The 18,742-nt window shown below is 27.6% G+C and overlaps 1 protein-coding gene across 2 annotated transcripts; it reads left to right on the top strand.

Moving 5' to 3' along the window:
- The first annotated feature begins 6,722 nt into the window (after window positions 1-6,722).
- Window positions 6,723-17,105, top strand: CtsB (Cathepsin B). 2 transcript variants are annotated; one of them, XM_014435331.2, is made up of 7 exons: window positions 6,723-6,796; window positions 11,628-11,779; window positions 13,893-14,114; window positions 14,789-14,989; window positions 15,187-15,334; window positions 16,367-16,483; window positions 16,800-17,105. In XM_014435331.2, exons 2-7 carry the CDS (start codon window positions 11,669-11,671, stop codon window positions 17,006-17,008), a joined length of 1,008 nt encoding a protein of 335 aa, XP_014290817.1. In that variant the 5' UTR covers window positions 6,723-6,796; window positions 11,628-11,668; the 3' UTR covers window positions 17,009-17,105. The 2 variants fall into 2 exon arrangements, with proteins under 2 accessions (XP_014290817.1, XP_014290885.1); XM_014435399.2 differs by lacking the exon at window positions 6,723-6,796 and adding an exon at window positions 8,623-8,730.
- Window positions 17,106-18,742: the final 1,637 nt, after the last annotated feature.

Below are 18,742 nucleotides of genomic sequence, written 5' to 3'. Positions count from 1 at the left end.
AATCTCAAATTAATTCAGGTACCTGCCTTAACCTAAAATCAACTAATAAATCTTTCTTACAGAAAATACACAAGATGAGTAAATAACTAAGTACAATACATTCTTGATAGAAAATACAAGCAACACCTTCTAGAGTACACAGAGAATATTCCATTATTTTTATCAATGAAAGTGTAAATATTGAGACCACATCAGCAGAATCTTTGTTTGCTGCCTATGGAAAATATTCCACTGGTCCTTACCCACTGCTGAAAAGTGCTAAAAACAAAGACGTACTAACTCTTGCTCAGAAATACATTACTGCTACACATGGAATACAGCAATCTAAAATATGTTACTTAATCAGCAATAGAATAAGAGAATGTCAATATAATGCATACCAAGCTGAAGGATGAATAAATTATTATTATTTTTTTTTTACAATATCCTATTTTAAATAATTAAAGATGTTTTCAACATATATTCTATTGTTTGTTCCTTAAATTGAATGTGTTATTTTGAGCATCGTTACAAGAAAGAGGAGTTCCAACCTTTTAAGCTTCCCCCTTTACTTTAAGAAGAACAAGTTTTAGATAATCCAGTGTGATTCCATAATGCAAATGTATTAATTTTTAAAAAATGATTTATTATTTATTTACCCCAATTTCATAAAATGGATCTACCTCATTATTGCTACAGACCCTTCGATTGTTAAATATTTATTGAAGTACAAGCACCTTTACCTCAAGGAGTGATTAATTTAATAGGCAGTATTATTTACTCATACATTTAATCAATACCCTATTTCTGGATTATAGATAAAGTGTGTGAGTGGGTAGCTCATTAGTAAGACACTACAAACTCCAAGGACCTGGCTTCAAATCCGGCAGTAGCAGATAATTTTTTTTTTCACTGTAGCCGTGTCAGCCCTGTAGGCTACGGAGCCCTCGGGAGTCCACCTAGCCTCATAAAGTGAGTACCCTTAATTAGGTAAAATGGTTTGCGATCGTTGAGCGTAGTACTGAACAAATCACCTCCATGTAGAACCGTTGTTCTAGTAACAGTACTTCCAAACAAAGTACTACATCCCTAATCCTTCATGGGTTATAGTGGTACAGATTTAATTTTAATTTAAAATAAGCTATTGAATTACTTTCTTAGTTAGTTTAAAAATTATGTTTCATCGATAAGCAATAGACTTCTGCAATAAATAATAGTTATAATAATTACTAATCAAATTTGGTTCTTGATATCTTCTAATATGAAACCAGATATTGGCAGTACCTATATACTTATACCATTTACTACTAAAGTACTAAGAGCCACCTCTTTATTTGTATTAAGTTTTAGTCGTTATTTACAATTATCTAAGTAAATAATGATAAATGTAGTCAACATGATTAAAAGTGCCAAAAAGCTAGTTTTTAAAAAAATGAAAAAAACTAGTCACAATTTTTGTTCTCAAATTATGGAGAAATTACAGCTCTAGGAACTAAACCGTTCAAGATAGTCACTTCCAGCAGTTACCAGTAGATTGACTCTGGTTTCTTAATCGTAGTCAAAATCTCGTTTTTTGTATTTCTGGCTCTTACAGCCATTCCATTTCCATGCCTCAATTAATTTCAAATAAATAAACCCGTCAATTCACTTTTTCTCCTTCTTTTCTCTCACTTTTTTGAATCCTAAGGAGAAAGTAATAAGCTAGAATTTTTAATGCCTTAGGTTCAACATGAATATTTATTTCTGTATTAAAATATAATTGCTTAAAGAAAGAAGTTTAACATACTTATTTCATTTAAATTTATAAAAAAACGTAATTACAATGTTAAAAGCAACTTTCAAGGAGACACTGTCCTACCAAATCCAAGGACCCAGGTTAAAATCTGGCTGTGGGAAATAATTATTTTCAGTTTCACTACAGCTGTGTCAGCCTTGTGGGTTCGCAGAGCCCTCCGAGTACCCTTAATTGAGATAAAATCTGGCAGTTGAGCATGGTCATGAACAAATCACCTCGATGTATAACCATAGTTCAAGAAACAGTAACTTCCTTACAAAATTACTGAATCCCTGACCCTTCATGGGTCTAGTGGTCTAGATTTTTTTTTTAATATTTATTCAGAAGAGAAATCGGTAATTGGTTTAAAGAGTAATAAAACAAAAATAAATTATTATATGCAAACAAATTTTAAAAGCCTGCTGATTCCAATGCATTTAGTTAACCATCCACTTTTACAATTTAATTAGTTTAAAGTGATTAATTAAATAAAAATTAAGAATTAAATTATACTTCGCATATACACAATGTAAGATTTCTCAAAATTTATAATGGCAGAAATTATTGTACTGTCATTCCAAAGGGCAGCCATCTTTCAATATAGAAAATACCTAAGTTATCTACCAACAACATTTGTTAGAGCAGGAGCAAATCCAGAGGTAGTTCTTTTACTTTTTGAAGGAGGTCTATCATAGTGAAAGCAGAATCTGGGATACTCCTACGGCAGGCTAGAATAATGCTATAATTTTTTTTGTATATTTTAATCTTTTAATATATTCTTCCTTTGGGATTCAATAATGCAACCATTTTTGATTTACAGTGCATATTTATAAGAAAATATGGGAAAGATAATATGTAAAATCATGTAATCAAGTTGTGCTGTCATCATCCAGTACTTATGTACAACTTTAAACTTAAACGAGGAGAAAATTGATGTAATTTCATTTAACCTTTTCTAACAGAACATATTCAATAAATCTAGTTTTACTAAAAACTTTGAGGTTTAGTTGCTTCAAAAATCTTTTAAAGAAAAGATGTAAAAAAATAAAACTTTAACTTTCTTCTCGATGAACAATAGCAATAAAGATATATGAAAAAATAAATTAAAAATAAAATAAATTTTTTCCTTTATTTTGGTTGAAATAAACAGCATTTATTTATTCTATAAGCTTCAAAGAAAGGTGTCTCCTTACTAATTTATTGTTTTCACTTTTTTTTAACTAAAATTAAGTTTCTTTTTTGTACTTGAACGGATTTATGGGATATAAAATACTCTGAAAATATTTTTTAAAGTTACAAAATAATATCACAAATCATTAAATCATAGCTGTGATTTTTACCTTGTTTCTTAATCTTGGGAGATTTTGTTTTAACATTAATTTGTAACTTAGAACTTTTAATTCATATTGTATTGAAGGAGTATGTTAGATTTTATTTATTAAATATTTAGCATGTACAATAACAAAAATAATTAAAGTAAACTTTTTTCTTCCAAAAAGTTTGATTTCAGTTTTAAGTTTGGAATTACTGATTTCGTAAGCTAGGTTTTGTAAAATGAGTTGTATTTGCTTACGTGAAAAGCCAGTGATACTTCTATGAATATTAACTTGATGTTCATTTTTCACATTCAAGAAACAGCTTCTGAACTATTGGTTATTAACTAAAGATTATTGGTCATTACTTATTCTTAAGATATTTAGGGATTTGAACATTCAACAAAGTAACAGTATTACCCATGTTCCTACGCCAAGTATAGAATCAATGGTGTTCTAATAAGAGTAAAATATCTTCTAATTTAAATTTGTGAATTAAAGTGGTGGAGGATTGAAGAACTATCACCCGACTTGTGGTAAAAATGATTTTTGGGTAGGATTCCCGCATGAATTTTGAATGATGCAAATCATAGCAGAGCATTGGAACTTGAGTGGAAACTCCACAGTCATGGTAAGGAAATCAAAAATTATTTTTCTGCTTCAAAATAACACAGATTGCTCTAAATGTGGTCTCTTTCTGTACAGTGGCTGCAGAATAAACACAAAGCAAAGTTGTTTGGAAATATACAAATTAAATATCATATCAGGGGAAGAGTTCCCCTATTGATGAGTTGGGAGACATACTGAAGCGTCAAGGAATTTTTGTTTGAATCTTAGCTAGTTGCCCCTGCTAGCTTAGGATAAACCTCTCTGTAGCCAAAATTCATTATTGCAGAATTTTTAGAATTAAAATAAAAATTACTGTGTCCTTAATCCTTTTGTGGAAACTAATAAATAAATCTCTTGATGGTCATTGCAGATTTAGGATTTTTATTTTAAAAAGTATATATTTTTTTAAGGTGGTTGTCAAATGAGAAATATTAAACCATTATTTGAACATTTAGCAACTATACTACTTATAAGATACCCGAGCCTATCTACATTATGCCTAGATGACTCATATAATGTGTCACTCACCACAGATTGCAATCAAAATGATATTTTTAATCTAATCTGACTGTTAGCACTATACTGATTTAATTTCCTTTCTATTTTGTTATGAATTTAAAGTAACAAATACAGTATAGGACTTCAATGGGAGTCTTGGCCGAAAAAAAAACAAAAAAATGTAACAAATATTTTAAGTGTACCATTCATTGAAACTATGCCTTAAACCTTTTTTCATTATTCCTATCTATGAATAAAATGAAATAGTCAAGATTTGACTGGTTATTTTTGTACAACTATATTATTATTTTAATTATATCTGACGTTTAGAATGAAAGGACTCAACTCAAAAAAATTATTTTTCTTAAAATGAACCATAAGACTAAGATAAATTTCTACTTAAAAGCCCCCCGAACGGAGAAGGGGAATTTCTTGTCTTAAAATAATCTTTGAGAAAAAACAAAACAATAAAGGCCGTTTAAAATATACCAACTTGTACCAATAATACTAAGTAAATTTGATAAATGTCTTTTGTCAAATAAATATTTTGCTTAAAATTATTAAATTGATTAATAAATAGCCATAATTAATTAAAATTCTTTACTAATTTAAATATAATAAGTATGTTAAACTTCTTTTTTTATTATTTTTTAAATCTGATGAAAATTCAAAACTTTACTATATGGTCCAGTGGTAAAGTTGCCAGACTCAGAAATAGAATCCAACTCAAGGTTTAGATCGTTTTAAATTGCCCGTAGTTAATCAATTGTCATTGGGTAATTAATTACTTAATGAATGAATGAGATGCCCTGCCTGTCCCTCCACACAATGGACAGCACAACTTGATTACATGATTTTACATATTATCTTTCCCATATTTTCTTATAAATATGCACTGTAAATCAAAAATGGTTGCATTATTGAATCCCAAAGGAAGAATATATTAAAAGATTAAAATATACAAAAAAAATTATAGCATTATTCTAGCCTGCCGTAGGAGTATCCCAGATTCTGCTTTCACTATGATAGACCTCCTTCAAAAAGTAAAAGAACTACCTCTGGATTTGCTCCTGCTCTAACAAATGTTGTTGGTAGATAACTTAGGTATTTTCTATATTGAAAGATGGCTGCCCTTTGGAATGACAGTACAATAATTTCTGCCATTATAAATTTTGAGAAATCTTACATTGTGTATATGCGAAGTATAATTTAATTCTTAATTTTTATTTAATTAATCACTTTAAACTAATTAAATTGTAAAAGTGGATGGTTAACTAAATGCATTGGAATCAGCAGGCTTTTAAAATTTGTTTGCATATAATAATTTATTTTTGTTTTATTACTCTTTAAACCAATTACCGATTTCTCTTCTGAATAAATATTAAAAAAAAAATCTAGACCACTAGACCCATGAAGGGTCAGGGATTCAGTAATTTTGTAAGGAAGTTACTGTTTCTTGAACTATGGTTATACATCGAGGTGATTTGTTCATGACCATGCTCAACTGCCAGATTTTATCTCAATTAAGGGTACTCGGAGGGCTCTGCGAACCCACAAGGCTGACACAGCTGTAGTGAAACTGAAAATAATTATTTCCCACAGCCAGATTTTAACCTGGGTCCTTGGATTTGGTAGGACAGTGTCTCCTTGAAAGTTGCTTTTAACATTGTAATTACGTTTTTTTATAAATTTAAATGAAATAAGTATGTTAAACTTCTTTCTTTAAGCAATTATATTTTAATACAGAAATAAATATTCATGTTGAACCTAAGGCATTAAAAATTCTAGCTTATTACTTTCTCCTTAGGATTCAAAAAAGTGAGAGAAAAGAAGGAGAAAAAGTGAATTGACGGGTTTATTTATTTGAAATTAATTGAGGCATGGAAATGGAATGGCTGTAAGAGCCAGAAATACAAAAAACGAGATTTTGACTACGATTAAGAAACCAGAGTCAATCTACTGGTAACTGCTGGAAGTGACTATCTTGAACGGTTTAGTTCCTAGAGCTGTAATTTCTCCATAATTTGAGAACAAAAATTGTGACTAGTTTTTTTCATTTTTTTAAAAACTAGCTTTTTGGCACTTTTAATCATGTTGACTACATTTATCATTATTTACTTAGATAATTGTAAATAACGACTAAAACTTAATACAAATAAAGAGGTGGCTCTTAGTACTTTAGTAGTAAATGGTATAAGTATATAGGTACTGCCAATATCTGGTTTCATATTAGAAGATATCATTAAGAGGGAATGTGTTATATGAAATTTCTAAAATATGCTAATGCAGACATTTACAAATTAAATATAATATTACAATCATGTAAATGATATATTAAATGTTCAAATCAACTATTTACTATTCATAATTATGAACTATATTTTAAACACTATTGTAGTAAAATATTGTTTTTCTCTATCTATAAAGATTATGTAAATAGAAACAGAAAAAATATATTTACAACAAGATACCCGACGTAAATCCCTATTTTCTTTATATAAATATTAACGACCGTTCCATGCTCTTTGACCTTTACCATTAAATCTTGAATATGTCTGATAAGGTTTGTTCTCCTTCTATGACCTTAATCGCTTTCAGACAACTGCCAGCACTACAAGACACAGTGAGTAGTTATATTGCATTATTTAGTAAATTTATTAATATTAATTATCAAAATTAGTATTTATTCCTATTAATTACTAATATTTTTATTTATATTTAAGGTAATTCATAAATATCGGGATGAAAATTGTATTCATAATATTCTATCCCTTATTAATTCAAGTACCCTACAAATCAATCATTCTTCCATCACTGTATTTATTCTTATGTAATAAATAAAATTTAAAATAAATAAATATATTTTTCAGTTAATTTCAATATACAGTAGTATATTTGATTGGATGATTAAAAGTGGAGCTGAAATACCTAATATTTTTATGAATTTTTGTCCAAAGAGAAGTAAATATGCAACCAATTTACTAGTTGCACTTTACTTTTTTCTTTATATCTAATAAATTTGTTTATTAGATATAAAGAAAAATTTATATGAAAGTATATACTTTCATATACATATTTCTATAGCATTGTTCAAAATAAAATGAAATTATTCATTAGTTATAAATAAATAATGGGATAAATGTATAAATGGCACAAACATAATAAAACAATTAATAAGATTATAAATAATAATAATAATAAGATAATTAATCATTCAAAATTCTATAAAGCCTACTTTATTAAAAAAAAATTCAGAGCAAAATACAATTTTCGTCTTTTTTTTTTTTCGAACCTTACATAACGTCAAAAATTTAAAAGCACAATAGTTCTTAATCCACATATTTTTTCTTCTAGAACATTTCGAGAATACTGTGTCTCTGTCTTTTTAATCATAATTAAATTATGATTCAATATATTTTTTCATATCAGTAGGTGACTCACCCATTAAAATTATTACAATAAATAAAAGACATGACTGCTTAACAGAGAATTACTACTTTAGTTCAAAATATCAATAATATTTTTTTTTTAATTTGAACTAAAACAACAGGAAAAATAAAAGAAAATATTGAAGGCCCCTGAAGATGGAAACAGTAGTACACAGTGATGTAAAATTACTAAATAAAGAATTTTATGTAAGGAGGTTAACAATTTCCAAAATAAAACAAAACAAAAAAAAAAACAGTGAAGTACGTAGTAGCCTTCAAATAATAAACCACTGCTTTAAATATTTTTCATATGTTGAATAAATACATACATAATGGTTTTATTTACCTGCTTTAATTATTTAACCCCAAAAAGTAAATTAAAAATGGGTTCAGCAAATGTTTTTTATGTTTAAGGCAACCAATGTCCTTTTTTTGGTTCATTTTGAAATATCTGGGCATTTTCATAATACAAACAGGTATTGGACAAAATTAATCCGGATTATTGATGCTCTACTATATGCATCACTTCTTTGCTTAAATAGTGGGGTATCTGATTGATAAAAAGTTTGGATTTTATTTTGAATCGAAATTATTTCTCTATATAAAATTATAGTACAGAAGACTAGGATTATTTTACAACAGGGGTCCCCCCAGGAACTGTCCCAAAGCTGGTTTGTCACCAAGTAATCCCAGTATACAATACAATCTATGTATTATGTCAAACATAAAATAAAATTAAAAAAATGTTTGTCATATATGCCATTATCAAATCAAATCAGCGATATGCATTTTACAATTGTATACAATTACTAAGAGATTGGTTAATAAAACTGCAGTTAAAATGAATTCTCATTTTCTAATTCCTTTCTTACAGCTTCTATATTATTATATTGGTATCTCTTTCTACGAGAGAGATAAAATTATATCATAATGCAGAATAACTGCGATGATTAACTATCAATAAAACCACAGGATAGTTGTAGTTTTCATGGTATATGATAAGATACCCTTCTTGTTTGACACACTAGAAAATATGATAACAATAGATAGTAAATGGTTAAGTAGACAATGATTACTTGGGACATGTCAGTTGAGAGTGATCTTGTTAACTGACTGGTACGATTTCACTGTAAGTTGAAATGATTATTTATTAAATTAATTCTAGGTCATCCATTTTAATTACTAACCCAATTTATAAATTACAACTTGTAGATATAGACTTGATTAAAAAATATTTATTTTTTTTTTAAATTTTGGAGATTTTAGTTTCATGAAAGAATATTTCCAGTCGAAGACATTTAAAAATTGTTAGTACAGATGGTGTATCTATTATGAGAGGTTTCACTTTGTAACTAGCTACCTCCCATGAATATAGTTCCTTAATTTAATTTTAATTTTAATTTGTTTATCATTTTCACCAATCCTTCACTATATTTTATTCTATACTACAAAAAATATACTTTACTGGATACTTGTATTTAATATAGTTTATCTAACAATTAAATTTTTAATTTATTAATTAAATCAGCGTATATTGTTAGAATCAATTTCATAATTTACTATTTATTTTTCTTAGAAGGGGTAGTTTCTAGAATTTCTTTTTTGTTCATTATTTTTTTCATTTTATTGTTTCTCTCTTACTCTTAATCTAATATTTTTGGATTATTAGTTAAATTTATGATTTAATATAATACAATGTTGGTCAAAGCAGTTGAATTTTTTCCTTCTTTTTTTTTTATCCCAATTTTCATATTTTGATTTTTAGTTTAGCAAATTGTCCTATAGTTTGGATATGTTTAATAATATTTGTTCAATTCATTGTTAATATAATTATATTGAATATTTTTGATGTAGTGAATATTATTATAATAATAATAATTTTTATTAATTCTGAGATAAATCCCTTTAAATAATGTTACAGTCGTCAACAGAAGGCATTTGTACCTTAGAGTATGATACAAAATAAAAAAAAAAAAATGAACTTGGAAAGCATTGTAAAATATAACTAAAATAATAAATCGGAAATGACAAAAAAATAAATAAACAATAATACCTAAATGAAAGAGAAAAGAAAACATAAAACAAAACAATATATCATCTCATAAATTATAACTAACTTCTAATAATATAAATGAATAAGAATCAAAAACAGATGAACTAAAAATAATTAACAAAAGAATTACTGGTAATTAATTATGACCAAATGATGGAGAAAAGACACCTAAATGTTATTATTGTTATATAAAAATGTAATTTTAATTTATAATTCATTTGTTGAAGATTTATCAAAATATTTAAGAAATTATTTTCTTATATAATCACTCAAGGTTATATAGATAAAAAGCATATAAATTAGAAGAAAAGAAAAACAAAATATTGACTAAGACAAGTGAAATCGATAAATTAACATTTAATGTGTCGGCAGATAAATCCTTTTAGTTTTTCTTCAGAAATTACTGGACATTTATTATAGCCTGCTATCATCTTTTCAATAAATTTATATTGCCATGTTCATAAAACATCTGAAAGTAACAGGTGAAAATATTTAATGTAACTGCCTAGTCATTGTGAAACTCTTTTCTCTGTATGGGGTTTTGTGGAGAACATAATAGACGGGACGGTACCAGGTTCAGTAAATACGATTCCATACTTTAGTATGATATGTTTGGGGCTGCTACATTCTCTTCAATCTATTAAGAGGTTTTTTGATCAATTCTTTCCCAACACACTCAAATTAATCTATAGGAATAACAGTAAAGCACTATAGATGGCAAAGCTATTGTTTAATGAATTTACACTCTAATCAATTTCTCATAAACTCCCAAATATTCAATAAATTGTTGAATATGAAAAATTTAAGGTTAGACCTTGCATGAAGACTGACTAATATGTTCAAAAATTATTTTATGTTGCCTAAATTCACGAAATAAACACAATCATTTTCATAACTCTTTTTTATTAAAAAAGTTTATCATTCCACTCTGTTGTTTTTAAATGACATTATTATGAGACTAACAAAGAAACTAAAAATAAATAATTTAATAGTTTATTTTGAAAAATAAAAAAGAACTAATTACATGCTTTCTGTAATACAAACTATTCACTTCTTTATTTTAACAAGGCTCCAAGTAAGCACTGTATATAATAGCAGAGTTAGGCAGGAATCATTATATGAGTAATTTAATAACATATTCAATTATATTTTTCAGTTACACTACAATAACCATTAAATAGTCCAACAATAAGTGGTTTTGAAGAATAATTAAACCAAAGTAATTGTAAGACACAACTACAATTACTGTAATTGTGTAAAAGTAATTTCAATTACTCCATACAACTACTGTAATTCTAATTGTGATTCTGAATTACTATTGATTCTTGATGCTGAGTAATTGCAATTAAAATTACAACAATGTGTAATTTAATTCAAGCATGAATTCAGTTTATTAGAACATATTTCTAATGAGCAGAAATCCTGTAAAGTTAAAATGAATCAATACACAAGCCCGTGATCAGAAAACCAATTTTATATTTATTTTCAGTATCTTAAAAAACTTATAAATAAATAAACCATAATATGTTGATAAATATGTACGCCAAGCGAGCAATTTTAAACTGGTGTATTTTATATTCTGGCGCCATTGTAAAACAATTTTTTCTGTTTTAGTGTAGTTTTTGTAATCACAACTATGATTGCTTGGAATTGTAGAGAAAAAATAAAAATTACATAAGAATGTAAATGGTAATTGCAATTAATTTGACTCAGATTATAATTGTAATTTTGATGCCATAATTACAATTACAGTGGTTCACCAAATAATTTCAATTATAATTACAATTACTTACGATTCCTAATCATATTAATTGGAATGTTCTGATTATGTTTTTCCTAACTCTGTATGACAGTGAATTAAATAGGCTACCAAACTCCTCTCTAAACCTAACTTTTTCTAAGAAATGCTGATCTTCAATTTTTTTTTTCCTTTTAAACAATTTTGATGTTAAATACGTTTGATTATTTTTCAGATTTGAAGAATTCTAAACAAAAGGAATCGTAGGAAAGTGAAATGCAAATATTACTCTTACTAGCTTGTGCCTTAACGGCACTGGCAACCGAATACGATCCTCTGTCAGATGAATTTATTGATTATATAAATTCATTAAATACTACTTGGAGGGTAAGTTATTTAATATTAATTTAATTTCACTGTTTATTAAATAAAACCCAAGAAATTATTAATTAGTAGGATACAGATCCAACAAAAGTTTTGTTGTTATTGAAAAGCTATGCAATTGATTTCTATGTGACTGTGGTGGCCAAATAGGTTACAGCTGCATTTCAATAGAAGTGGTGCCAGTTCAAATCCAGAATTCATTTTATACAGACATTTATTTTTTCCCAGACCCAAGTAATACAGCTTGACCTTCATACTGTAAATGTAGTATAGAACTTTCTACCATATAATGACTCAAATCAAATAAATGATAAATTATTTTATCTAAATTATAAAATATAAGCATTAATCCCTTTTCTCTGCAGAAGAGATATCTTGTGGGCGAATACCTTACAGTGTATTTCTGCTCCTCTGTTTCAAACTATTTCAATTTCCAAAATCATGCTAATTTTGGGTAACATTATCACATTATTTTACAATAATTTTTAAAATGATAGCTGAAAAAAAAATTATATAAATAAATATAATAAAACCAAGATTTAATTGTTAAATAAAATCCCTTTTTGTAAATAAATTGAAAAAGTAAAATAGTTTTATGTAAAATTATTTCAATTTGAAAACACTAATATTCATAATAAAAATGGGAATAGAAATCAAAGGGAACGCGGTGGCACTGTGGTAAGACACGAGCTACTAACTCCAAGGACCAGGATTCGAATCCAGCTGGGCAGAAAATTGTTTTCTGTTGCACTGTAGCCATGACTCAACCCTGTGGGTTCTCAATCAAGCCTCGTAAATGGGGTAAATATCCGGCGGTCGAGCATGATTCTGACCAAATCACCTCCTTGCACAACCGTTGGTCTAGTAACATTGCTTTACAAAGTACTGAACCCCTGACCCTTCATGGGTTGTAGTGGTACAGATTTTTTTTTTTTTTTATAGAATTCATATGTAGAGAAACTACAAGTAATATATCGCAGGTGCTAAGGCAAAACCTCTCAGCATGAATTCCTGTCTGAATTTCCATAGCTAATTTTCCTAACACATAAAACAATATAAAATTATTTTTTTAATAAAAATAATTGATAAACAATAAAAATAAGCCAGCAGTAGAAGTTTATGAAAAAAAAAAATGCTGGAATTATTGCTGAGGAAATAAGCAAGACATTTTTTATTTCCACTGAAAAGTAAGTTACATTTTGCTATGGCACCCACAATATTTTCAATTTACATATTTTTAGTTGATGGATTTTATCGACTTTTGATCTTATATCAGAGAAAACAATCAGGGTGAAGTCAACTAAACTTGGCTTTATATTCAAGATATTAATTTGATTGCAAGAAAAATCTTTCATTTACAATTATTATAATTCACATGTAAATAATCGAATTTGTTGTGATAAAAATGAAATTATAAACTCACATATTGTTTTTTTTGTTTTTTTATCATGACTTCAAGTTCTGCAAAGGCTCCAAAATCCTCTCATCTCAACTCATGATGATAGTAAAACAAAAATGGAATGAGACTTAGTTATTTGGATGCTTGGTGCTTGTAAACATGTATTTCCATATAATACTCGAGTTTGAAATTTTGCACAATTGCAATTTACATCCTCTTACTATAGGTATAAAGTAAAAATTATATGAAAAAAAAAACTTAAAAATTGTAACCGCTTTTGTCTTAAATTAAATTAGGAATATAAGCCTTAAATCACAAATACAAATTTTCTTTATTCAAATGGTAGATGGATATTCTTCTATTTTTTAGTAAACAAGAATTTTTAAAATGATCTTTTCTAAACTTTTTCCACAAAAAATAAAAACAACAGACTGTTGTGGAATTTAGGGAGGGTTTTATAAATAAAGACAATGAGAATGTTTTCACTAATATATACCACGACAAACTGTTCTAGCCAAGGGATACATAGCTATCCCATGCTAGAGCAATGCCCCCATCTACCATTTTATTTTACAAACAAAATAATAAAACCTATTTTCTACAACGCAGACACCAATTACTAAAAAACAGTAGCATAGAAATTATATTCAGCAAAAGAAAATTTAATCTATTTTTAGTCATTATATGCTCGACTCAATTGTACACTTCTATTTTTAGGCAGGAAGGAATTTTAATAGGCAAACTTCACCTATGTTTTTTAAGAAAATTATGGGAGTTCATCCAACACAACCACAATCGGCAAAACATTTAATGCAGTTAAATATGGAAAGTTACAAAATACAAGATCCGATACCTGACTCCTTTGACTCCAGAACCAACTGGCCTGACTGTCCAACAATTTCTGAAATCGATGACCAAGGGAGTTGTGGTAGCTGCTGGGTATGTGTAACAAAACAAAACAATATTAACATTGGTATTTTTGAATTTTTAATATAAATATTTTTTTTTTCTAATTTTTCTTTTCTAACATAATAAGTTTGAATGAGACTGGTTTGTATTAAATAAGCAAGTCAATGTTTAATATCTTTGATTTAAATTATTTTATATGAATTTTGATACACCATATTAATTATTTTTAAAATATTTCATTATTGCCCGTATCTGTTATAATAATTAAGGGTTCATAAGGAAAAGGTCAGGGCTTTCTTTAAACATAGATGTTGACTAATATTAGTTTTGATGAAATATTCAGATGAACTAATTCTTTACAGGAGAGACATAATAGAAATCTATTATGTTATATTTTATGTTAGTGTTTTTTTTTTCTGATATATTAATACAAAAATAAATAAATTGGATGGAAAAGTAGATTTTTTTTTAATAATCATACAAATTTAGGTTAGGTTAAATTTAAATTGTTCCATTAAAACTTTGGAATATGTTTCTTATCAAATTCCTCTAGCAGAATTCATTGGTATTTTTTAAAATTTAAGTGCACTGTATGAAAAAGAAAACAAACTAAAAAACTTGATAAAACATGAAATTAATGATAAATGATTTATTAATATTTTAATTGATTTCTATGTATAATATTAATAATTACATGTTTAAAGGCCTTTGGTGCAATAGGAGCTATGTCAGATCGAATCTGTATTCATTCAAACGGCTCTGTGAACGCACGACTTTCACCTCAAGATCTTATATCTTGTTGTTGGTCATGCGGATTTGGTTGCGAGGGAGGATTCCCTGGAGCTGCTTGGAAGTATTGGGTTCACAGAGGGATTGTTACAGGAGGTTCTTATAACAGCAGCCAGGTTAGTAAAATATCTTTACCAAGTTTAGAACCAAGCCTATATATACTGTTATGTCTTTATTTTTAATTTTTTTTTTTTATCATAAATAATGAAATATACATATTTATTGAAAATAGCATTTCATAGGATATTACCAAGTGTAATTCATTTCAATTATTATAACACAAAACTGTATCAAAATTTGTTCTTCCTTACAGGGTTGCATTCCTTACGGGATAGAACCCTGTGAACACCACGTTCCAGGTCCCCACCCTTCATGTGATAAAGAGCATCCGACCACACCGAAATGCACGAGGCAGTGCCAGCCAAAATATTCAATCACTTATAAGCAAGATTTACATTATGGTAAGAAATTTAAAATATTTTGTCCAAATTTCAATACTTTGAGTCATAAACATGATCAAGCACAAACAAAATTATATTAATTTTTAATTCATTCCATTTTACAAAAGATAAAAAAATATAAAATTAACATTCACTACTAATATGAAAACCTCTTTTATAAAAAATTTATATTTCTCAAAGTATCTTCTAGGATAATAGCAACACTAATGAATGAATAAGAGGTACACATTCTGCAAAAAAGAACTAAACCAAATCTGGGCCATCTTTAACTAAATGAGAGCCCTTCAAATTATCATCTGAACAACTTTTTATTATGAACAACAATCTAGACAAAATCAATAATTTAAGATGGATTGTTAATAGTTCACTACAAAACTTTTAAATCATTTTATAATGTTTCCGCCTATCCACAAGCTATCCTCAGATACAAAATTTTCAAGTTATTGGGTGTTAGTATTAGGACTACCAGAAAATTCTCTCTGTTTTTAGAATAAAACAAAATAATAATTTTTTCATACTTTGAATAAACTTTATTGATAATATAATTGTCATCACTATGACTTCTTGCCAGCATGATGGAAATTTGTATACACTTTTTAATATCCACAAAGCAAACAAACTATTTATTTATTAAAATTGCATTCATAGAATCATAGAAAAGACATAAATACACTTTTTATCATTCAAAACTTTTTTAAATAAATCCAAATAAAATAAAAGTCGTCAGATCACAACATCAAAAGTAATTAGAGGGAATCTTTCCTACTCGTCTCACTCCCAATATCCCATGATTAGAGCTCCTCTTATCTCACCTTAAAAACATTTACTATCAGGAATGGAGTAATCTTTGAAAATATTTACTCATATCAAGCAACAATTTATAGTTTAGCTCACCAATACTAGGAATCAGCAAAAGGTAAAAAACTGTTTCAATCCTTGCTATAATTAAATTCATCAATAGATAAATCATTATATAGATATCCGTATAATTATCATACTTGCATATTTTTATTTATATTTTTTTTTACACAGGAAAGAAATCTTACTCTATAGAAGGGCATCCAAGAGCTATACAGCTTGAGATTCTAAACAATGGCCCAGTGGAAGGAACCTTTACTGTCTTTGAGGACTTCTTGAGTTATAAACAAGGTAATTAAAGACTCATTGATCACATTATATTTGGTTAAACTCACTCACTCCAAAGCAGAAGTGTCCTATAACAGTTTATGTCTCCTTCATAAATCATAATAGAAATATTAAATTGATGAATTTCTTTATCAATTTAGCAAGAAATTAAAGGTGAGCTATGTACCTACTGAAGAATTTAATTACTTACTTGTCTCTATAAAATTATAAATGGCCAAATCATTGTTCAATTCTATACAATAATAATAAATAAAACTAGGAATAAAACTAATGTGAAAAAAAGAATATAATTAATTAATATGTAAATGAATATTAACAGGAGTATATAAGCATGTTGCTGGAAAAGCTCTTGGAGGTCACGCAATCAGAGTTCTTGGATGGGGTGTTGAAAACGGAACCAACTATTGGTTGATAGCAAACTCATGGAATACAGACTGGGGTGACCATGGGACCTTCAAAATTCTAAGAGGAAAAAATGAATGCGGTATTGAAAGCCAAGTATATGCTGGATTACCGAAGTATACATAATAATATGATATTTTATGTTAATATTGTACTTTTATCTTTTTAAATATATATGTTAATGTTTCATAAATAAAGTTCTAAATAACTTGTTGTTAATGAAGTTTTAGCTTTTTATTATTCATTAGTTTTATTAATTATTTGACAAAAAGTGGGTAAAAAGCTTATTATTGTTAAAAACATTTTAGGCAGATTTCTTCATAGACTATAAATTGTTCCATTATAGTCAGACAATTCGGCTCTCACATCATCATCAGGAACTATAGCAAATGTGTGGACATTAAAATTAAGATCTTTATTTTTAGTCCAATCACTGGACTTTCTCAATATTAGTAAGAGTCTCACAAAAGGAACTCATGTCATACAATTGTAATATTAATTGGCACATTTTTATGATGAATATAAAATTGGTAAAATCTACATTGCCATTGCTCAAAGTAGACTCATGATGAACATATGTGGCTCCTTTTTTCTAGTTACTATAATATTAAACTGATTGATGTTATAATAGTATGACACTACGTTCCTGTTACGTGAAACTGTTATTAACATTGACAAAGCCCAGTGATTGAACTGAATAAAAGAAAATTTAATTTCGATTGGTGGCATGAGAGCCAGTGTTGGACAATTGTATTTTTAAAATACACTTTTGGTGAAGTAATCTGCACAAATTATTAACCTTCCAGTACTTATTATTACCTACAGGTGACACTACTTTTCAGAGTGTATAAAAGAAAGATTTATGTCTTTAAATACTTCAGCGCACCTAGACAGCTCCCTTTGAACTATTGTTTAATCGCAAAATAAATAATTGGTCTTTGGCCAAAACACTCACTCACAATAATCATTTTATTGAAGGCATTCTGAGGTTTTGAAAAAGGTAAGTACAAAAATTAAATTCACATTTTATTTCAATTGAATATGCAATGTCACTAAATACATGAATTTTTAGAAAAAGTATTGTAAATTGTGACGTTTCAGTTGTCACAGAGCTTAATTGTCTTCTCCAGGTAACGTCCATGACAAATACAATAAAATTGTATTTTAATGTAAAATTCATATTTTTGTTTAATTCAGACTCAACATAGTCAGAAACAAAAATAAGATAAAAAATATTTACTCGGAACCTTCTAGGTATTGAAAAGATAAACCAGCATTCCTTTACCTAAATCCCTTATAATACTTATTATTGAACTGTGATGGAACATTTATTAAGAGTTATACCATTTCTAAATTAACAGACTTCAGGATCCATGTAAGAGAATGTAATCTTAAGTAAAGAAAATAAACTAAATTTTATCCCAGCAAAGACATAAACATTTATATTATTGATATTATTAGTAATAGGGCATATTGGATGCCACTAAAAATTAAATCCATTTAACAGTAAATTACAAAAAGAGTAATTATAAGAATAAAACTGTTTAAAGAGTAAAATTTATTTGAATTCGGAACCATTTCTACAACTGATTTAAGAAATGTAAGGTAAACCCACAATGTAACAGGTAGGTCTGTTGGACCTAGTTACATTATTTGTCTATTTTTTATTTAATATCATATGTTCAGTATATTTGCATTTATTACTGTAATTATTTAAATGGAGATGGATTATATATCCTAAAAAAATAAAAAATAAATTATTTTTTTTTATAATTTTTTGAGGTTTATAATTACTTCCATCATTTTCAATAAATTATTATTTATTCACTCATTAACATTGTACAACGTTTCGGGACACAC

The sequence above is a fragment of the Halyomorpha halys genome, unplaced genomic scaffold, assembly GCF_000696795.3.
Source record: "Halyomorpha halys isolate HHAL.00 unplaced genomic scaffold, Hhal_1.1 Scaffold4.1, whole genome shotgun sequence".
NCBI classification, from domain to species: Eukaryota; Metazoa; Arthropoda; class Insecta; order Hemiptera; family Pentatomidae; genus Halyomorpha; species Halyomorpha halys.
Note: the sequence above shows the minus strand (reverse complement) of the source record. Positions and strands in the feature narration are given on the sequence as shown.